The 23652-nt window shown below is 40.0% G+C and overlaps 2 protein-coding genes across 3 annotated transcripts in view; both read right to left on the bottom strand.

The window, feature by feature from the left end:
* Positions 1-6114: 6114 nt before the first annotated feature.
* Positions 6115-8974, bottom strand: atoh1a (atonal bHLH transcription factor 1a). The gene is made up of 2 exons (XM_042421659.1): positions 8033-8974; positions 6115-7733 (listed from the first exon to the last, which is right to left on the bottom strand). Exons 1-2 carry the CDS (start codon positions 8304-8306, stop codon positions 6895-6897), a joined length of 1113 nt encoding a protein of 370 aa, XP_042277593.1. The 5' UTR covers positions 8307-8974; the 3' UTR covers positions 6115-6894.
* A 7211-nt stretch (positions 8975-16185) lies between these two features.
* Positions 16186-23652, bottom strand: part of grid2 (glutamate receptor, ionotropic, delta 2) — a 554413-nt gene continuing 546946 nt past the window's right edge. For both annotated transcript variants that reach the window (XM_042421919.1, XM_042421920.1), the window contains one exon: positions 16186-16921. In XM_042421919.1, the coding sequence (XP_042277853.1) occupies positions 16463-16921 (459 nt within the window). In that variant the 3' untranslated portion in view covers positions 16186-16462. The remainder of the gene's footprint in view (positions 16922-23652) is intronic.

Below are 23652 nucleotides of genomic sequence, written 5' to 3' on the forward strand. Positions count from 1 at the left end.
CACACACACACACACAAAGCCATGTAACTGATTCCGCAGGAGCATTGAGGACTGTGGATAATTGGTAGCACTATTGTGCTGCTCTTCAATGGGCTGGTTACCCAAGAAGCCTCATGTTCGTGTTCATGTACATTTGCTTTGAAGGTGGCGGACACAAAGAGGTGAACCCTGCCCAGAACAAAGCCCTGGGAGACCCTGCTTCACCCATAGACGTCTTTCATGGAGAGAACCACAGAGATAAATGATCTTCTTCCTTGTGACAGTGTGTATATAGTGTGTGTGTGTGTGTGACCGTGTCTATGTGTATGTGCAGGTGCAAATGCTTTAAGGGATGGGTTGCTTGTCTTCATAGAAACCACAGGATGTATTATGTCAAAATAGTTTAACACCTACTCTTTAGAAGATGTAAAGCCTTCAGCCTGGGGACACTTTCCAAAGAAAGCAACAAAACTAGAATCCCTGTGTAACAATACACATTTATAAAATTATGTCATTATATTTTACTTTTTCTCTACTCATTTCCCAAACTGATGTTATTGGCTGTTGCATTTCCCCATCAGATATTTTTTTAGCCACTGATTCTCACTCAACTCAACTCATTTCATTCAGGCAGTTCAACAAACATGTAATGTACTTATCATTTGAGGAAACTACAATATCTCATTATGTTTAAAGGATGGGTTTTTCAAGTCTGTCTTAAAACAACAGTCAGGTATCCAAATAAACATTGAAACAAGTTTTTCTTGCTGTAATCATTCCACCTGTTCATGCTGGCTATTAAGAGATCCCAAATACACTCACAATGTAAGTGATGGGGGACAAAATCCACAGCCCTCCTTCCATGCAAAATTGTATTTAAAAGTATATTTGACGCTAATATGAAGCTTCAGCCGTGTGAGTCAGTCAAATCAAGTGGATATATTTCAAAGTTACAGTCTTTTTAGTGCCAAAGTCCTTTTTGTTACTATACTTCCCCCACAGCTCAACAGGGAAACACAAAGAGGGAAATTTATACCAAAAAGACTGTAACTCTGGGAGATATCCATCTTATTTGAGTAACTTGGACTGCTGAAGCCTCACATCATCTTCAGATAAATTTTTAAATACACTTTTGCACAAAACCAGGACTGTGGATTTTGTCCCCTATCACTTGCATTGTAAGTGTATTTGGAGGAGATCTTCTTATGGCCAGTATGAACAGGAGGAATGATTACAGCAAGCAAAACCTCTTTCAATGTTCGTTTAGACACCTGACTGTTGTTTTAAGACAGATTTGAAAAACTGTGAACCCACCCTTTAAGCACAGCTTCTATAGTAATTTACTTTCAGAGATGCTTCTCCACTAGTCACTTCTACAATAATTAAGAAGACATTTTATCCAGTTTATTATGCATTTTTATATTTTTTTTGTATTGCCATTCTTGTTTTCTTGCTGGTGGGGGAAAAATTACACCAATATACTGTTGACAACTTTGTGGCATTGTGCAAAGACTATTTTCAAAACAACTCTAACAAAGGAAAGAAAGTAATCTGGTAAACAGCCATAAATATATATTGAAACAGTTGTGGATACCGAAACTCAGTGGATGTGACACAAATGCAGATGTAATGTGCCAAGTGCAATACAAGTGATTCTTTTACATTTTACTTTTGTAAAATGTGCAGTTGAATGATTTATTCATAGTTTAACATAATAGTTGTGTTTTTTCCAATCATGTTTTTGTTGAATGTCTTTATTGTTCTTTTTTTAGTTGTACTATAGTATACATAATATGGTTACTGCTAAGACAAAGTCTTTACAGTACAATTTGGATGGATGGATGGATTAATTAATTGCATCAATAAGCAGAAGAGACATAATGATTTTACAAGATATATAATAAGTTGTATAAATATTTGACCAAAATATTTCCAAAAAATATAATCTATCAGAGATCAAAAGTTCACAATTTCCTGCTCTTATTATCTATATAATGTGGCTCCCGCTCTCCAAATAATTTCTCTGCAACAACATCACACATAAGATAACTTTGCTGATATACATGCAGAATGTGTCTGTCTGTGTCTCACGGCACTACCAAAGAAACTCATTAACAATTGATAGCATCACTGAATTGGAGCATGCAATGCAACAGGTGCTCATTGCATCACAGCTGCATTGTGTGTGTTTGTGTGATCACTATAGGTTACGCTACAGTACATGATAATACAAGGCTGTGGTTGCTAATGAGAGGTGAGGGCTTAAGGGTGATGTATGGAAGATTAAACAAGGGGGAAGTAACTACAGTTAGCCTGTGGACAAATTTACAGCTGGCTGAACTGAACTGAACCACACTGATCGGAGAATTATCTACTGATCACACTTCACACATCTATCTATCTATCTATCTATCTTACTATCTATCTATCTATCTATGCTATGCTATCAGCATGCTGCTGCCTTTTATTAAATCAAATTTGAGGTTTTTGATTCTTTTCCTGCACTGTAACTTTATTTTCATATTTTATGTCTTATTCTAGTTTGGCTTATTTTTATTTTCTATCCTCTTAACTTTTTAATAACTGTTTTAATTGTACTTAAATGCCCTTTTATAATGTGTTTCTTTTGCACTTTGTCTTAATTTTAATGTTTTATGTAAAGCACGTTGAATTGCTTTGTTGTTGCAATGTGCTACACAAATAAACTTGCCTTGCCCTCTCACTTATTATTCTGTCTCTATCTGCCCCTGGTGTCCTCACTCGCCACCCTCTCTCTCTCTCTCTCTCTCTCTCTCTCTCTCTCTCTCTCTCTCTCTCTCTCTCTCTGGGACAGCAGATGGAGACTATGGCCCAGTTCTGCCTTTTGTTCTGGGTCCCCAGAGAGAGACCCGTGGCTTTTTGGACAGCACACAGCTCGGCTCCCCATATCTCATACAAAATGCAAACGCCTTTCTTTTCATTAAAATAAGAAGCTGTGGAATGCACATATTCTGAATATATGTATTGAAATGAGCATGACTGCAGAGGCTTAAAACATGTTGAGCGCACCTCTTGACTAAAGACACCAAACACACACTCACTTCACTGAAACTGGTTTTCATGTAAAACATTTACTTTTATGCTTGATAATGTTAGTTATTAAAGTTTTTGTAAGTGCTTCCTTCTGGTTTGAACTTTGCACAGGTGTCAATACAGTTTGCGGGTGCATATTTGCAATAACCTTATATTTTGTTTGATGCACTGAAGCCTATTTGCCACAATAACGAGGTGAAGATAAATTCCTCTAAATACTTAAAAGCCTCTGAGTCTGTCATTGTTTGTTATGGCATCATGGTCATGTAACGGACGCTTGTCTTTATAAAGTTGTTAAGGTGAATTAGAAGAGGGCAAGAGCTTGAACATACAGACAGGTATAGGTCGATTATTACCGTTGTTAAACAACTTCTCTCAAAGAAAAAATAAGGAAAGACTGTTGAGTTAGTTTGGGAAAGTGAACAGACAGTAATGAAACATGTCCAAAGAGTAAAGACCGTGCGCAAAAAGTAAATTTGATCTAAAACACGAGGCAGGAGCGAGTTAACGCCTATATGATGACGGATGTTTTCCCGTTTGCTCTTCTTCTTTTACTCACAACAGCATCCACACACGACAGCGCATCTCATGTTCTCTCTAACTCCACTACTGTTGTTATTTCTCATAACGTCCGTGCGTAAATAATTAATGTGCATGAAACCTCAACCTGCCCAGCATCCCACCTGTTGAAGTAAGTTGTTTTTCCCTCCGACTTTCTATAGGCACTCGCCGTTGGTTAAAAAAGCCTACTATAAGTCATCATTATATTACATTCATTCAAACCAAATCTTTTTTGGAGACTTCACTTAGCCAAACTGCAATAAATTAAGTTCTACTCATTGCATTAAACAGCCCTTGATATTAAGATAGCCGTTCTTTTTTTAGAAGTTGCGCCCCATGGCTTTTTGCGCTGAACCATGAATTTCAACGAAAATGTTATGCAAACTCATCTGAGAGCCCAAAGTTGTGGAGTTCCCCATTGCCCACATTGGTAGTTCTCTTATTTGCATAACACGATTGAACGCTTAAAATAACAACAATAAGTTTTAATCTAAAACGCTCATGACAGCGCTGTCCCCTTTCTTGCCCAGAACGCATGCAAACAGCTTATCCATCGTTTAATATGATCTCATTGTAAACTGCGGTTATTATCGAGGAAAATTATGGAAAATGTCGAGGCTTATTTGGACAAGATAAGTGAAGAAAATATATGACAGTGTTAATTGTGGCCAAATCGAATTATTTTTTTAAACCTGCTTTGGCATCGTGATGGTATCCCTTTTATTCTCCTACTGACAACAATAATTTTGATGTGATAATTCTAATGTATCCCTTTAAAATGTTTACGGAAATCTGATCTCTGTTCACCGCAACACGAACTCGCTGCAGATGGCTGTCTGATCATATCCAGATACAGTTCTACCTGCATAAATCCTGTTAATAATTTAACACAGCATCCTCATTATATTCCCCTTTATTCCCTGCCCTCAAGAGGCGAGCAAAGGGGCACGGATTGTGATTGGCTAAAAACGGTGGGTGGGAGACAGAGCAGTGACAGGTAGCAAACAGGTAGTTTCATAAATAATTTCGAAGTATTTTGCTTTTTTGTCCGCCGGGCTTTTGAAACATTGTTGATTTGCAAATAGGAAGAGGAAAGAGACAGAAAAAACCCCGTTTCAGCCTGAGTCACGCAGCAGGTGGACAGGTTGTCAGAGCCTGTGTGAGCTCGGTGCGTGCGTCCACGTGCACGTGTTTGTTTGAGTTGATGGAGAGAGGTAGTGAAAGAAAAAGAAAGAAAGAAAAAGAGAGGAGGAGGTATATCGAGTGTGTGTGCGTGTGTGTGTTTGTGTGTCTGTCTTTCTTTGGTTGAGAAAGTGTGTTCCCTCTCGAGTCAGGTCCTCGGGGACACGGTGGGGACCCGCGAGCGCTCACCAGCTGACAGCGCGTGCTTCATTGAGGCCATCCAACACCTCGGCCCACGAGCCTGCCAACAATAGCCTGAAATTAATGCACACTCCCCATTACCAAATCTGGTATTCACCAAAGGAACGACATGGCAACAGTTCAGGAAAAAACAACATTTCGCAGAGGAGAAGTTTGTTGTAAGAAAACAACACTGGGTTATAAATTAATGCAGCGTTTCCCGCGACAAACTTGTGGAAGATGCTGCAGATCACGACACTCAATCACAGGATTGCAGGCCAGGGGGCGCGTGCACCTGCAGCATATGGCGAGCGAGCGCGTGTTGGACACGTTTCACGCCGCCGTTAGTTTTCTCTAAATTACATAAGAGGAGATCAGATGTTGAACGTTTCTTTAATTAAATGGAAATAAGCCTATTGATGCGGTTTGAGGTTCAGATATTTTCCCCTATATCACTTTGGTCGTAAAAAAGAAACTTTCAGTCAGGCCTTCTGAGTTAGGCCTTATGTTCATTTGCTGACTTACACTTTTTAAATACTCTTGTAAACTGATGCAGATTTCGTTATACAGCTTCTGTAATCAGAGTCACACAATCTACTGTACATTTATCACCTTTATTTTTTACTTTTACATTATAATAAATAAAAAAATAGGCATAATAATAATAATAATAATAATAATAATAATAATAATAATAATAATAATAATAATAATTAACAATATATACTATTATCATTCTTATTATTTTATTATTATTATCCTATTTATTTATTTATAATGGTTGCTACAATAGCTTAGACGCCATAGCCTGTTTAGTTGTTAACAGTCCTAACTGACTTTATTTACAAACCATCATAAAAACCATTATGATGATGATGATGATGATGATGATGATGATGATTATTGTAATCATTATTATTAATAATAATATTATTATAACTGGAAAGGGAAGATTATGATAAGAATATACATTTTTTTTATTTTTTAAAAACAATAGTTGATAAGATAAAGTAATCTGTGAGAGGTAGGCTACATGGAAACAACTAGACAAGGAAATGTTCGTTTGCTTTTTTATTCGCAAAATCAAATTAACAACAATGAATGGCAAAATTATAGCCTTTTCAACAAATTGAACTACAGAGTTATAAAAAGCGAAACAATGAAACGTATCAGCAATAAATAGGCTACATGTCAATTAATCTCATCCAGTGAAAGCAAAAGACACACAAGTTCATCTCAAGATACAAAACAAAATACAAAAGAAGGCAGCAATGATGGCTACGTTAAATAGGCTATTTGTATGGAATTGGCAGTACTACACTAGCAAACAAAGCAAAACAATATTGTTTTATGGTTTGAAAACAAAACGCATTTCTCAAGCCTCTGGCTTGTATACTTTAAAGTGCACATCATGAACTTTTGAAGTTGCAAAACAAAATACATTATACAAACAAATTAACGAATAAAAACATAAATCACAACAAAAATCAAGATACTTATAACTACAAAAGAAAAAAATGTACATTATTATTAAAGGTATGATTTTGTGGAAGACTTTTTGGTTGGAGTGACGTGGGAGATACCCATGGCAGTGCTGCGCGCGACATGGCAGAGGGGTCTTCCAACCACGTATCCATGGAAACTGGAAAATTATAGGCTATAGCCTATACATTTATTGGCAGAACCGAATTAGGCCTATCTCACATAAAAATAATCTTTAGACTATGCAACAAGTTGATAAAATAGAATTATTGATAAAAACCCAGAATGACTTTGAAGAAGTGAACATTTCTATCCTCTTAAAAATGCATTTTGTTAATAACAGAGGCTGCAGGTGATTGACACGGTTTACTGATAAGATATTGTTGTAGGCTAATGTGAACCTTTAAAATAGTCTATTTCATATTTACTTTTAATTATTTAGAAAGAAACCGTGTGATGGTGGTGGTGGCTGGGTAGTTTCAGTTCTGTTAGATCATCTTCTTCACTTGAGTGGAGCTCCATCACTATTTCATCCGAGTCACTGAAGTGTGAGTGCGGGGAAAACTCTCCGTCGCTCCGGGGAGACGCTTTCCTTCCACCTCCGATCGCTGCGAGCGAACTGCTGGCCTGTGCGGACGATGAAGGAGAAGGCGAACACATCGCTTCTTCAACCATTGCGGAAAACGAACTGTCGTCGAAGGAGGAGCGGAAAGGCATCCCGCTGATGTGAACAGGTAAGTTTCCACCTGAGGCGGGCACAGCCGCGGCTGTCCTACAGGTTGTAGGGGACGGGGAAGCCCTGTCCTTTACCCCGTCAAAACCAACGGTGGGCGAAAGCATAACGTCACACTTTGGCGAGTTGTTATTGTTGGAGATGTCGTTGTTGCTGTTGCTGGAGGAGGAGACCGGACCTTGGAGCAGCTCAGCCAGGGCGTTGATGTAAATCTGTGCCATCTGTAAAGTTTCATATTTGGAGAGCTTTTTGTCGTTGTCAAACGCCGGGATGACGCTGCGCAGCTCGTCAAAAGCGTGGTTAAGCCCGTGCATCCGCCTCCTCTCGCGCGCGTTGGCGGCCACGCGCCTCTGCTTCTGGACCCCGTTGGTCGGTTTGCTGGACGGGGCTCTCTGTCTCGTGGAGGCGTCCTCCTCGGGTCCGGTGAGCGTGCCTTTTAGACGGCATAGCTCTCTGACTTTGAGCGAAGAAGACGAGAGACTCTTGGCAGTTTTTCTGTAGCTGGGAGGGCTGGGATGACCCGAGGACCCCGGGGAGCCACTCTCTGGAAAATGAAAACAGAAATTTATTCAACTGATCAGGATTGACAATAACCTATTATACTATATACTCTTATGACTGTTCTTACTTGATAATCAACCGCATGACAATGTTTTGATTGTATAAAATATCTATAGGTTACTTTATACTCAAGCTCTGTAAAGAAACTCAATGTTCTTTCTGCCTGTTTACAACGTTTAGAGGGCTGCATTCAGACTTATCGCTGCAAACCCGAGTTGCCTGTTGCATGTGTTGTGGTTTGAAAAAATGTCCAAAATGAGACTCAAAAGCAGGGTTTCTCACCGTGATAGGAGCCAATGCTCGGGCAAGGCGAGTGCCGCAGGTAGTCGGGTGAAGTGGCGTGTGCCGCGCAGGTGCCAGAAGGCTGCACCGGAGCCAGCCAGGCGCGTGGGTCACTGCCGCTGTCCACGAGCGTCAGTCCAGGTTCGTAGCGGGACTCCTCGAGGTGCTGCTCCCCTCCCCTCCCCTCTACTACTCTTGGGCTGTGCTGCCGTGAGTCGAGGACTGCCACCTCTCGTGCGCCTTTGCCCCAGTTTTCCACACTTAGGACATCCATGTTTCCAAAAAAAACCTCAACAGGTTGTTGAAGTCGAACCGAGTGACAATATTAGAAAAAAGTTCTTGGAGGCACGCACTGTTAGGCTGTCGCACTGTGTGAATATCACTACTGTCGCGTGCAGGACTCCTTCTCTGGTGTCTCAAGGCGCAGCGTCGGTTTAAAAAGCGGCACGCGTCTGGGAGCCCCCCTCCTCGCGCTGGTCGCGTGTTGACGTCCAATGAGAAGTCTTGGTAAAGCCCGAGAGAGGTGATTACGGCCCCCCGAAGCCGGACTGTTTATGATAACATTACGATTTAAGGAGTGTTTAACGCAAGGGAGGTAAGGGGAACCTCCCACAGGACGCACGTGCTTGGTGAGGTGGCGGTTTGAGATAAGGAGCGTGGACAGCGCGAGACTTGTGCAGATGGGACAAAATTGCTACCTGTCCGCGTGTCTCGTACATCTAGGCATGACAGAGAGAGGGGAGGGGGGAGGAAACAGAGTTGCAGAAAAGGTTGAAAAGGGTTAATTTGCCCTCTTCAGCTGTCTAAACTGTTATCCTCGGTGTAAGAGGCTTCGTTTAAGTTTATGTCACAGATTAGTTTTCCACCAGAACCCCCAACTCCAAAGTTCAAATCAACACAGACTGATTAGAGTCACTATTGGGTACTATTACTAAAAGAAACAGAATTTAATAAAATGTTTTTTCTCCAAAAGGTTCAGAGTTCGTCTTAAAACAGGAACAATTGATTTTTTAAATTTAGGAAATAATCCATTCCTCAGCAGTGACAGAAAAAGCAAGGAATACGTTATAGAAATAGTAAAGTTGAGGGAGGAAAGCTTCACCAAAAAAAAAAAAAGTTTGGGGCTGAATATAAAGCTTGACCAAAAGGCAGGTGAAAAAAAGATGCCAAAAAAAAAAAAAAAAAGTGCGGCTCCTGGGGCTCGCGCGCTCATTGTCAATTCATTCATTCTAAGATCATCTCCAGTTTCCATTTTTCTTTTGTGGCGGGTCTAAAACCTTTTGATCCAACTCTCGGAACGCCCTGTCGGTAAAAAGGGCTTCACAGGCTACGGAAACATGAGCAGAGGTCTCGCGCTCAACACTGTTTCCGTACAGACACGAGCTGTACTGTATGTGGCGCGCATTTGCAACTCAAGGGCAGTGAGCACACACACACACACACATACACGCACGCACGCACACAGAGAGAAAGAACATAGTGTGTAGGCTACTTTACCTGTACCAATGCAACTTTTAACTGTCTTCATCTTGAATTTTCATCTCATTGTCAGATATTTCAGTGAGCGATTTGGCAATAAATTGAAATGAAACTACATAAAGGCAGAAAAAATAAACTTTGGACAAATTATAGCTGTTTAGCAAACCACCTGCAGTCTACTGATCAAAGCAACCATGTTTACTGAGATGCAAACTTTAGGCCTAACCTGGCAAATGAACAGTGGACTAATTACTGGGTGGAAATTGGCAATTTAACCTAATTGACACGGCCGATTTAGAATAAGAAGCCTGCAGCTATATGTTAAATACAGTAGCCCAATGTATATGAGGCACAATTATCAAAGGGGCAAAGATAGACCAGCTACCTGTTACTTCTGCCCAGTCCCAGCCTTTTGCCGGAAACATTAAATAGCGTAATCACACATTAAGACCAGATAAAAACGGCATTATAATCAGTGGGCTATGACCCTATCAATTAAACATCACAACTCTGATATAGCTAAGTAAGAATTGTTAGAAAGGTTTTGGTCCATTGGCTGAAAAGACGAGTCTCCTGAAGACTAATTCGAAACTGGGGAGACATAATATGTGGGTGAAATCCCATAATTTCAGAGATAAACCGACATCAATCTTTTCTATTTTTTATTCATGTATTCATCATGAGGACGTCTTGTGGGCTAGAGGTCTGGCGCCGAGCGTTCGCCCCCTCTTCCCACCTACAAGTGCCCCATCCAACGGGCCGGGCCGGGCTCCTGAAGCTACCGACAGGTTGGATATTGTAGCTGGCGATTATTAAAGTGTCGCAGCCACAATAGAGACTCTATGTTCCATTGGTCACGCCTGGGGGGCTCCTCCAGGGAGAGGAGGGGGCTCCCATTCCAATGCACGAGAGGAGTCTGCGTGCTGCCGCTTCTCATTCCCATCTCCCGGGAGACCGGGGCGCGACGGGCACGAGACTGGAGCGAGGGGAGCCGGACAGGGATTTTTAAACTTTACTAAAGCCTTTCCTAAATTCACTAAATCCAGATCTGGTTTAGTTTTAGGTGAAGTGCTCATTAAGTATAAATGTATCAGGAAACTAAAATTAGCACAACCAGGGGAACTTACTTGTCTCCAAACTTTATGAGTTTTCCAAACAAACCTGACAAAAATCAAGATCATAACATTATTGAGTGTAATTTACTTTAGACAATGGTGGAAAGTAACTAAGTACACTTCCTCAAGTGCTGTACTGGGGAGGGAAAATATTATAAATAAGTAATTAGTAGGTCTCTTACTCATCTGCATTTATTTGACAGCTTTAGCTACAATTTACAAGTAACTTTGAGGATCAACATTGATCAACTTACAAAGTATGATGGATTGTTATAGATGAAAATATATATAAAAATTAACATCCCGTTTAAAAGGCCTCTTTCATGTTGATGCAAAAGTACTAATCCAATAACATTTTTGATAACTTTTAACTACATTTTGCTCCTAATACTTCTGTACTTCTACTAAAGTAAAATCGTGAATGCAGTAGGCTACTTTCACTTGAAATGGTGGATTTCTATATTGTTGTGTTGCTACTTTTACTTAAAGATCCCCTCTACACCTGTTTAAAACATATAAAAATCCTCTGCTTGGAATAATCATTTGTATCTGACTGTTTTTTCCACAAAAAAAGTTCAGTTAACTAATTAAAACTTCTGAAAATTACATCTACTCCATCTCTCCCCAGAGTCCAGAGTTTATGAATATGTTAATAATTCTAGTTTTAAAAGTCAAGTACTAGACTAGTCAAATACACAAGATGTCTCCTACTTCGCTGAAAAGTCCATTCAGTGTTTGTATGCTGGAGGCTTCAGGTCTCCACATCACACTTGTGTAAGTTACGTACTGGACCAGGATTGGCTCCAAACTAGTTGTGATGTCACAAATCATGCTTGTAGGTATAAACTCAGATTTTTTGTGAGCACAGAGAAACTTTTCCCCCTGAAGCAGATGAAAGTGAAAACAGCCTTCAAGTGTTAAAGTCTGCACATACATCATTCTGCACAGTGAAGTAACAATTCTCCAACTGAAGTAACAATAAGTGAAACATAGTAGAAATAAAGATAGTTCTTCCACTACTCAAAGTAGTCTCAAAGTAGTCTGTCTGAACTGACTCTGGCTGCTAGCCCACTGATTCAAAACATTTTAAATGCAGGTTCATTTTCACCCAATAAAAAGGAGGGCAAGATGACTTTAGCCACACAGTACAAGTCAAAAGTTTGGACACACACTGCCATTCACTTGAATGAGGAAAATAACTGGAGGAAAAATGTGGATAATGACGAGGCTACATGAAGATGGAGAATGTTGTCTTTTCTTTGACTTGTGGGGATTATGATCATAAGAAGTTTCATGTCAGGTAAGTCTTTTTCCTCAGTTGTATCAAGTGCAATTCAAGCACAATACATTTTTGATAGTTTAATTTTTTCCATTATTTTACATGATTTGGGCAATATCTACCAGTCATTCATCTTGTCATGAAGCACATAATTACTGAAGTTTGAAAGAGAGCTAGAGGAAGATCTCAGGCATTTGGAGGAGCTAAACAGCGCCACTCGCTGGCTAAAAAGGAAACTGCAAAGTATTGCTCCACTGAACTTGACATCAGTAAGTCTCAGCAGTGTGTCTATCCAGCTGTTAACAGCAGTACGCAAGCCTTTGAAGTGAAAGACACAAAAGCTTAGCTCATGCTTGAACTTAAACTCTATTCTGCACAGAAAATCATCTCAAGTCATCAATACCCTTTTAAAAATATTAAGGTTGGTATTTGTATTTTTCCCTTAAATTTACATCCACATTCCCTCTTTGTTTCCATTATGTTCAATAATTCACAGTTAAAAGTAAGTAAGTTCATCCATAATTAAAAGACACCCTGCTGGCATTAATCAATTTTATTTGTGTATTTGTTCTGGGCCAACTGGCGCTTTCAAATATAACAGGACAGAGTTACACAAAGACTAGGTTAGTTAGGCCTACTGGAATATTTTTGAGAAATGTTTCCTTTTGAATGATCATTTTGGTTTCTTCTCTGACATCACATAAATTAAATGACAAAAGTTAATTTAATAATAATAGACAAAGAAAGTGACAAGAAAAGAGAGAATCCACATTAAAGCTCCTGAAAACTTGGTTTCAAATTTCTCTGTAATATTAAATATTCAGAACTAAATAAGTAATGATAAAAATTGCAGTTTGGAAAAAAAGATCACTCCTACTTACCTGCTTACCTGAGTTTAACACTCAAAACTCACCTGTTCTGCTTCACCTGGGCGTAGTTTGATCAGATGTGACTGACAGTGTCCTGGCAACATAAGCAAACAACCTCACAACTTTCAACACATTTTGATTCAAATCCTGCTAAACTTGGACTGATACATGGAGTACTTCAAACCAGTAAGAGGAACACAAAGAAAAAAAAAAAGTGAAATAACCAAAATTATTGTAACTTTGGCAAAACATTTTGTATTCTTGTAAACTGGTTGAGAAAATGTTGTATTGAGTTCATTCGTAAGATACAAGAACATCGGACACTTTGTCTATAAAAGGAAGATGTCAACGTATTCTTTTATAATCTGTGAAAGCACTCCACTGATTTTACACATCAAGATCATTTTACATGTCATGGGGAAGGCTACTCAGCCTGTAAAAACAGTTGTATAATGACTTCTGTGGCTCTGGAAGCTTTCTAAATGAACCCTTATTAATGTAATCAAGGTTATCTCAGTTTGGGTTTGGAGACTTCAAAAACAGGTGAGCCCGAGTTACAACCTGGGGGAGTGGATCACAAAAGACGTGGGTGGGCCAGGTATCGAAGGTCACACAAAGAAATGGTATCATGTTGCATTATGGGAAGTGTAGGATCCAGTGGTTTTGAAGCTTGATCCATTGTAGGGACTAAAAGTCAGGGCATCTCGGCCTCTGCTGCATCAATTATGACCATTCTTGATGACGGATTGCTGTTATAATATTTCTGAAATTCTAATTTTAAGGGGTCAGGTGACTGCAATTTTATAATAAATTTGAACGGGGCTCAGGAAAGCTAAAATAAAATACCTCTACAAAGTTAATTCAAGCACCTTTCAAATCTAGTCTTCTAGATTAGCAAAGACAACAAATACCATCCCACTGTAGAAAACCTGTTTATTAGACAAATTATACACAGAAAGCTTTGCCACTTGTAACAGAGGCCCCAGTTTGTTCAGTTTTGAATAATATGCAACACATACAACAAAATAGGCCTATATTAAATACTGTACATCATAAATTTTTGAAAATTATCAAGTAAATCCTGTAGTTCTATGTATGAAATTAAAAATGTTAACAGATAGCGCAACAGCAAGTTTGTGCATGCTTTCTTTTTAATTAACTTGCCACTTTTTGTTATTTAGCCAGCAAATAATAAAATGAACTCAGGATGACATGAGAAAAGCAAAGAGTTTGTGTTCATGTGTTTATGTTGATCATGGGCGGGACAAGGGAAACCCAAATGCAGTAATGTGACTGCTAAACTCAACGCTAAAGCTCATCATGATATACTCTTTTCTTTTTGTTAAACAAAAATAGCATCAACATGTAAAATATACATTTTTTTTATAATGTCTCTTTCATTATACTAAATAAAACTTTTTAAATGTCTGTGTCCTATTTGTCATTCAATAGCCATACTGTAGCCTAATATAAGAAAAGAACACCTAAGAATGCTTGCTTCAAAACACTCTGGCTTGACTTGAGTTCTCTACGCACAACATTTTGCGATTTTAGTTCTTAAAGATAACAAACTGAAAACTTGTTCTAAACAACTAACATTATCAATTATTAATACAGTGTTAGTGAAAAAGGTTTGGTTCCATTTTACCACCCCGACCCCTAATCCACAAAATATTCCTTAAATGCTCTTAATGTACCGTTCCCCGTCCCCACCCCCCAAAATGCACCTTAATGGTCTCATTTTAATTAATTGGCACTTTAAAAAAAACAAGTTATATAAACAGTACCCTTAACATTATAGACATGAAATAGAAGTATATTTCGGACTCATCTCATAAAAGGCAGCCATTGGGTTCTCATGGCCGTTGACTCTTCATGACATTCCCATGACTCTAAAGCACAACCATTGATTTGCTGCTCTTAAACATTTCCAGTAGACTGGGATATTTTGGGTTTGACTGGAAATCATGAGGGTACAGCTAGCTAGTTGACATATAAGGCCTGTTCTGAAGATGCTGTTGCAATGGCTTCTCCTCAACACAAAATCAACTCCACTTGAACCTGATAAGACGCGATTAATGAACTCGAACATGACGTGACCTTACAGAATGAGCTTTTATCTTTTAAACATCCGGGCCATGGGAGCACTGAAATTAAGCAAAACAAAGAAAAATCAAAAATAAAAGTTTGAATGATGTAATGATGCAAAAACAGAGACTACAGCACTCATTTTAGCAGTTTTTCAAAGTTTGCTGAGAGAAAAAAAACAAGTAGACAGCTCAGAACAATGTTATTTTTTGTACTTCCTGACCAAAACACATTCCACGCATTAAAATATTTTTTTCAAAAACAAAATTCAATAAAAGACATATAATAAGCGTAAGCTTTGAAGTCTTTCAGTTTGTCTTTTATGTTTTTTTTTCTTTAGGTTGTTTTTTGTATCATCCCTTTATAACTATCCCTCTGAGAGTCTGATTAGAGGATCTCACCTTGACTTGAAAAGCAGATAGCACAGTACAGGTGAGAAAAGAAAAGGTCAGATCTACATACAATCACTTACAGGTCTGTGGGCACTGGTGCAGTGCAGTGGGATTGACAAAGAGTCTTTAGTGTGCATCACAGAATGGTGAAAACAGTTTCAAGCTGATGCACCAAAATGGCAGAAATAGTTTAAGATTGACGCACCAGACTGTTGGTTCTACAGTGTCATATTGTTGCACTGTCATGGCATTTCAATAGTTTTCAGACCGATGCACCAGGAGGGTGTCAGCATTTGTTCAGCTGTAAAGTCTTAGGTCTAGTCAGGCCACCGTGTGGACACCATCTTGGAGATGACTACACATTTAGAACCCCAGGTATTGGTGAAATAACACCAGAGAAGAGAAAACTGAGTATGGACTCCGGACATAGTGAAAAGGCAGAGTAAAACTGGTGAAGTAGAGGAATCTTCCTATAATCGCTGAGATGGTGCCTTTTCAAAACTACAAGGGGCTGCTGTATGTAGGGCTACAGACAAAACTATACGTTTTATATGCCTTCATAAAATAACTGCCCCATAATTGCTTATTGGTTTAAGCCCCTTGGAGTTGTTTCATGGCTAAAGCACCACTAGTCATCCACCAAAGGCAGCCCGGGAGCTCACGAGAACATACAAGTGTTTCCTGTTGTCGGAGCAGAGTAAAATAAACCCTCATAAGTGGGGTTTAGACAGTAATAGGAGTCAGGTCATCTCAGTACATCTCCATTACATGAAGACGTCCTCACATCATAAAACAGAAACAATAAAAAAGATCCCATTTCACACATATCCCCCAAAATAATCCCCCAAACAATCACAAGAACAACAACAATAAAGCAAAGATTCAAGCCCCCACCCCACCCCACCCCACCCCACAGCCCCCTTCCCTTTTTGCACCTCACCAGCATGGTTTGCAGGAGGATAAGGAATGCACCAACAGACCTCCACCTCCTTCGTCTTCTCCACATACAAAATGGATACCCCTGGAAACACCCAAGCAGAAACTCAAAACGTAAAGATTCCTATGTACACAGATGTCTATCTTCTGACTTTTTAGCTTAGACATAATGTATTTGTTTTACCACCCAATGACCGACTCTAACCAGCTTCCCCTCTTCTTTTTCCTTCTCCTCCTCTTCCTCCTAAACCAACCATATCCTTAGCAACCCCTCATATGGAAGTGCCCCTGTCTGGATCATTGCCATATCCAAAGTTGGGTCCTGGACCTGTGGGCTGGTAGGGGATGGAGGACATTGTTTTAATGGGGCTGCGGAAGAAGCCACCGTTGGGGGCCCTCTGCCTGAAAGGGCCCACCCCTCCAGTCCGGTGGTCCTGGAGGCCGCCCCCGCCACTGCTACCGAAACCAGCGGAAAATCCAGCAGCAGCTTTGGCAGAGAGGCTGCGGCTGAGGGTCTGGATCTGCTCAGGGATGAAGGTGGTGGTGGTGATGTGGGTGTTGCGGAAATCGCTGATCTGCTCGAGTGCCTGGCGTGCGGCAGGCAGCGCATCCATATCAAGGGGTGTTAAATCGACGGAAGAGGTGGAGAACTGCTTGTGGGGGCTTTCATCCTCGGTGCACAAGCTGTTAACCCGGCGGTGTAGGTGCTCCAGGTCGATCTCCTTATCGTCCTGCAGGTGGGGAGGGGCAGGGAAGGAGTAGGGAGGAGAACAGGAAGTGGTGATGGTAAATGGTCGAAAGGAATAGAGATTAAGAAAAGGGAAGAACAAACAAGTTGGGATGAAAGAAAGGATGGGATAAGAGAAAGATTCAAGGAGAATATTTAAGGATAGGAGAAGGAGAAGGGGGAAATGAAGAAGGATGCAAGGGATGAGAAAATGGAAGGAGGGGGATAATGAGGAAGATGAAAGGAACGAAACAAGGAAAGTTGGATGAAGGAAGAAAAGGAGAGAAAGGAAGTAAAGGAAAAGGAGTGAGGGTAGTGCAAATAGAGGAATATGGAAATGGAGAGAACAGTGAAGGAAACAGAGCAGAGTATGTACCGAAAGTATATATTTTGAAAAGGAGGAAGTAGAAAAGGAAGACAAGGATGGGGTGTGTTTGTATTCAGCAACAGGGATGTCATCCATCCGACCAGTATAAATGGATAGTAAGAATAAAAATGAGAGCACGGAGGAGCGTGTTAAACAATGCAGGTGAGAAAAGGACGAGGGCACGACAGCATGCATGTGACCAAACAGAAGATTTGGCAAAGGAGATTCAAGATGAGGTATTTGCAATAGTTAAGAATAAGAATGAGAGTGACACAAAATAAAAATTAATGAATAGTTGGTGGCCACATGGGTGTGACAGGGAGGAGGAGAGCAAAAAAGAGGAGGGGAAAGATGGAGGGAAGGATAGAGAAGCACACTCTGAGTTGTGGTCAGGATATTGAAAGAGAGGAACATCAAAACACTTCTACACGGTCTCTAAGGGAGTGCAAATAATCTGGAATACACACAGAAAACACACCGCCATCATGCTGTGTGCTTTGCGATTCCAGTGCTAGATCTATTTTCAAGCAAGCGTTACCATACATATATATATATATCTATATACTTATATATATTATTACACTAATACAATTTAAAGAAAACTTAATCTGAAAACGTATTCCTCTGTCTTGTCACCTGGTCATCATGCCAAAGAATTCACATTGAGATTGACATCTCATTTTCAAGTGAATTTTTTCCAGGCCACAAACAAATCATCACAACAGCTATTATGGTTTATTTATCAATTGCATCATATAATATAGATGGTATAACTTCAATAAAACATTGTTTATTACACTAATTACAATTCCACCTAAAGACAAAGCACATACATTAACTTAAACTTTAACTTAACTTACAATATAAGTTAAATGAAACTTACAAAGCATACTTTATTATTCTACATTCACATATAAATACCTTATCCACAAGTCTTAAGAATGGTAACACTGTGAGAGGTGTTTCATGCTTTTACTGGATAGGGCAGGGTGAACAGTGGTGGAGGGTAGCTCAGTTTGCAATGAATGAGGTGAGGATATAGAGAGGAGAGGGCTCAGGTGCTAGAAGGTGCTGGAGAGAGATGTTTTCAATTTTGCATTGTCCACACATACACACACTCACGTTGGCAGTGTGCTTCTCTGGCTTTATGTCAGGTAAGTTAAGGTTTTCTGAGGTGTCTTGGAGGTACAGTAGGTGGTGGGTAAGTGTGGGGTGTCACATAATTTTAGGTGTCCCATTTTGGTGTACATGGAAATACTGTTTTGGTAAAGACAAATGGGTTTTTGAGGAAGGGGGAGGATCACATTATTGGGGGTAAATATAAATTTACTGACCGTGTCCTTCGGGTCTGGGGGGGTCTGGAGGGGGCTCTGGCCCTACCGTATGTAGCTCACGGACAGAGGGGACCAACAGTGGTGCCCCCTGGTTGCCATCTAAGGAAGGGACAGCAGGAGGAGGGGGAGGACGGGGGGGCACTAAAGTTTGTCGTGACACTATTATACACACACTAAACGTTTAAAGAAGGGGATATCGAAGGGGTGTAAAGAGTTGGTATAAAACGAAATGAAAGGAAGTGAAAGAGAAGAGTGAATCACAAATGGTCAGTCTGCTGTCTGTGAAAGGAGAGGTAACGGGTAACTACAAAGGGTGAGGGAAAAGGACTGAGGCAAGGAAAAGTGGAAGGACCTGACTGCATTTGTTTTAATACTTCTTTCATCATTATGCCCACAGTAACATTACAGAAAATAGCCTCCTAAATGATCAAAACCTTAATTGATATAAAAATCTAATCAGTAACTCCAAAGGTCCGCCTCATTTTTGGCTTCATTTGTACTGTAAAAATCTCTATGTTACATAAAATAAACTCTTTTATGCAGGCATTGACCTGCACATATAACTCTACAGAGCATTTATCTTTGTCTGGTCAAAGATGTTGCTCCATTTGACTCTGTACAGAGAGACAGCACCCTCTAACGGCTGAAAGGCATCAGTGCGTACACATATTCAACTGGCAACATGCCAGATGTTTAAGTGTTTTGAAAAGAGGTACATGTGTTTCCAGTACTGTTGTACTGTAAAAACACCAGAGTTTGACCCTCTCCTTGATATTTATCATCGCTGTTGTTTTCGCTCATAAATCATTACATTTCAAATAGCATCTATCTTCAAGCATTACTAACCAATGATTTATTTTTATCTTCTATTGTATGTATAACCTTGGGGTGGGAGGTGAGGTAGTGAAGGTGCTCATTCTCATTTTGGGGGTGAGCTCAGAGGGGTTGGTGGGTTCGTAGGAGTGCTGCACGATCAGGGCGCAGGGAATGTCGCAGCATGCTGGGGGCTGGTAATGGGTGGCTGTGGGGGCAGTGGTGTTGGCGGTGTTGGGGGTCTGGTTCTGGGTCTGACCGCCCAGGGCAAGAGGATGTTCGTTGGGGCTGTGAGGGCACGGATCGGCAGCTTGCCTGGCAGATGGGCCATCTGCCTGCTTCTGGTGTGAGCGTGTGACATGCGTGTGGGTGTGTGTGTGTGAGCAAGAGACAGGAGGAGAGTGACAGAGAAAGAGAGGGCGATGGACGAGAGTCGTGGAGTAAACAGAGTTTCATATAAATGTGTTTGTGTGTTTGTATGCATGCAAGTTGAGTGGGAAGAGTAAAACAAGCCCCAAAAAAAGCCAAATAGACACACAGGCAGACAAACAGCAGACGGGCAAAGACAGAGAAGGGATGAGTGACAGACGTGTTCAGGCAGATGGAAGGATGGTAAGGTGGAGGAGAGAGAGAAGTCAATTGGAAAGACAGACGGGTGGGGGGTGAGCGAGAAGAAAGACACGGCAGTCAGTCAGCACACACAATTAAGCAGGTCGTTCTGTGTTGTGTCCTCAGAGAGACATTCACACAGTCGTTATATACCTGGAAAGGGGAGATGTTTAAATGGCATTTTGTATTGCTCTCTCCCTCTCTCTCTCCCCCTCGCCCGCTACACCCCTCAACACAGAGTACTTATCTACAAAAACAAAACAAAAAGGCAATATGAGAGCTTTGAGCCACAGTGACACAGATCATTCCATAGAGTTAGGACGAGGAGATCGGCAATTCCCATTCAAACCACAAATTTTAAAAATGAGAGCTCAAATGTTTTAGGTGTACCAAAGAAGCTGATACACAAGGAAGTGCCTGTTCTTCTCATGCTAAATCTACATGGATTATATGAATATATCAGACATGGTCAAAACCACAGATGTTATCACTATGGAAGAGTTCTGACAAAGATATTTCTATTAACTTTTTATCAATAGGCAGCATAAAAGTTAATCTCAGTTTTGAACTTTTGGAGATGAGGTTGATTCCAGTGACAGAACTCTTTCATACAAACCTCTGGGAGAACATTTAAAGGCCAAAAATATAAAGCAATATAGCCGTCCTGTTATGAATGAAATGAGCCTCAGACACTCAACTGGAAATAGTTTGTCTGAGAATAAAGATGCCAAAATTTACACTGGTGTCCAAACCACTTTCAGGGGCACCTTGAGACATACAGAACTGTCATTACGAACATACCCAGACATTACCCACTCAAGCACCAACCCATGAGTTCAGATGCTTCTGAGCACAGTAAAGGAGGTGGAAAACTGAGAATGACTAACTTCAAAAATGTAAGTGAAATGCATCATCAGGTGTTACCAAATGAAAATATATTCAGGACATAACAACACACTGTAGTGTACTGTAGTCATAATTCATTTGACTGTGTTCTATAGTATCAAAGATCCCAAAATGGCAAGGAAGACTTGCAAGGAGATTGTTAATACAGAGTTACACAATCCCACATTGTTTTGTGTGCATTTCCTTGTTAAATGTGCTCAATCATGATACATTTCTCATTACTGGTGACCCACATTAGTCAACTCTGCAGAAGTGTGTGCGTTTGTGTTCATGAGTGTATAAGCCCGGTAGAAAAACTGTTTACACCAAGAAGCAGGCTCATATTGTAGATAACAATGTCAGCCATTCAACAACACAAAACACAGAACCATAGCACACAAACACGGACAGATAGCCCACATTTAAAAGCAGTTAACACAGCATTACAGCATACAGTATGAATGTAAAGGCATGTACAGACATGTACAGTATGTGATTATGTATGTTTTAGAATGTATAAGAATCACAGAGACACACACAGCTTAGTTGTAAGTTTGATAAGTGGATTGTAGGTTTCATGTATGCAGGAAGCATGTGTGTGGCAGGTAGGGGTGATGCTGGCCATACACTTAGATGGTTGGGTTATGATTGATGCTAGTATTTACTGATTTTAAGTGATTCACATTCATCTTAAATTGTGTATGTGTCATTGAGAGTAAGATAACTTGATTCTTGATAGCTGCTGGTGAGAGGGAGCAAACATGAACTGAAAACCATCAAGGCTTATGAAGCATGTTTGAAAGAAACTGAACACATGTACATCTCGCATTAATGGGTATCATGATATGACATATCTGACACAAAGTGTGAGCATTCATTTTATTAACACAAGCCTGACATGACTGGGAGTTAAATGTTAGGTGGTGATGATGTGTATGCATGCATATGTGTGTGTGTGTGTGTGTGTGTGTGTGTGTGTGTGTGTGTGTGTGTGTGTGCAAGCTTTGTTGTGTGAGCTACTGTAGGAGCAGCCATTTTGAGGTAGCTGTTTGACATTTTCAGGGAGGAATCTTTTGACTTTCTAATGAGAAATGATTAGAAATTATTAGCACTGTAAGTGCAGTTTCTAACACACAATGTTTAACAATAAGATTATATGATATTATATGGTGGTATTATGGTGGTGTAAAGCACTTTGAGCTGAATTTTATGTCATGAAAGGTGCTCTATAAATAAAGTTTATTATTATCATTATTATTATTATTACTATGGTGCTGATATTAGCAGTAATCTTGCATATATATATATATATATATATATATATATATATATATATATATATATATACATATATATGTGTGTGTGTGTGTGTGTGTGTGTGTATGACTTATAAGTCTATATATGTCTTAGTGGGCACAGTAACTCACTGTGTTGGAGGAGGCAAAATCCTCATGCCAAGTCTGCACTCCCAGTTCGTACTCTTGGTGCCAATGTATCTCACTAAGCCAAGTTTTTTAAACCCACACATAAAGACTGGGTCACCAGGCTTTCCAATTTAATGTGAAGCTTGCAAAAATGCAAAGGAAGCCAGATGCTCTTGGCCCAGTGTGATGGTCTCAAGTGGTGCTAACATTCACTCTGACAGCAAGACCGAGGCCAACGAGTTCTTCATTTAAACTGACAGAGAGCAAGGCGTCTAGTGGAGTTAATTACTTGCTTTATGGTTTGCTTCACTTTATTAATTTAACTTTAGGAAGTTGGATGATATTAAACACACTAGACTTACTCCATTGGCCATGACTAAGGCCAAATTGCATGCAGTTTTCCCAGGTCGATAAAATGCAACATATGCAATTTATCTAATTAGTTGCTTTGAAGTTGATTTAAATTTGTCTTCTTTCCTCCACTGAGTCAGGACATGCTGCAGTGGTCCCAGCATGACTCTCTCCTGTTCTGTTCTCAGTAACCATCCTTGTAGCTGGTTGTCTGTTTGAAAACATTCTGCACAGATGGTGATTTCTGAGTATGATTATTTGAGGGAGAAACAGCAAATAATATCTCAGCCAACTGAAAACCCCTGTCTGAAGTACTAAATCCCATTTTCAAGTGACAGTGGACAAGACACTGTCAGTGGTGGTCAGTCTCAGGATCAGTGGTTACTTGAACAAACATTGAGCTAATCCAGTGGCAGTCAATAGGTCAATGTTCCAGCAGGGTGAAGGATAAACGTCAGGGGTCAACTATCAAAAACAATCATGGCTGACTGAGCAAACTTCATCTTTACCATGGTAGCACTAAAGGGGCTATTCTAATAATTCACTTCAGTATTATTCAAGATTATTACATCTTAAATTTGTGGCTGAGATGTTTTGTTTTATTTTGAGTATTCAAGTAGAATCTTAACCGCTCCTCTTAGCATAAAAACAGAACAACTTGAAACAGTCCTCATCTCTTTATCATCTTTTTTATAAGCACTACATTAAAGCTGGAGTGTGGGACTTTTACATATAAATGAACATCTGTTACATTCAAGCCCTTGCCAAACAAGTTCACACAGTGCTGATTAAGCCTATCACTGCCAGATAAATTTCTCTGTTTTTCACAGTACACAGAGTTTTTAAATCTGGTGTCTGGTATTACATTCTCATGCTGGCGTACTGGCAGTGATGCGTTTTATGTCAACCAGCAATGATTGGTTTCCCCTTAGATTTGCTGGGGAAATTACAT

Source organism: Thunnus maccoyii, chromosome 9 (genome assembly GCF_910596095.1).
Source record: "Thunnus maccoyii chromosome 9, fThuMac1.1, whole genome shotgun sequence".
Taxonomy (NCBI): Eukaryota; Metazoa; Chordata; class Actinopteri; order Scombriformes; family Scombridae; genus Thunnus; species Thunnus maccoyii.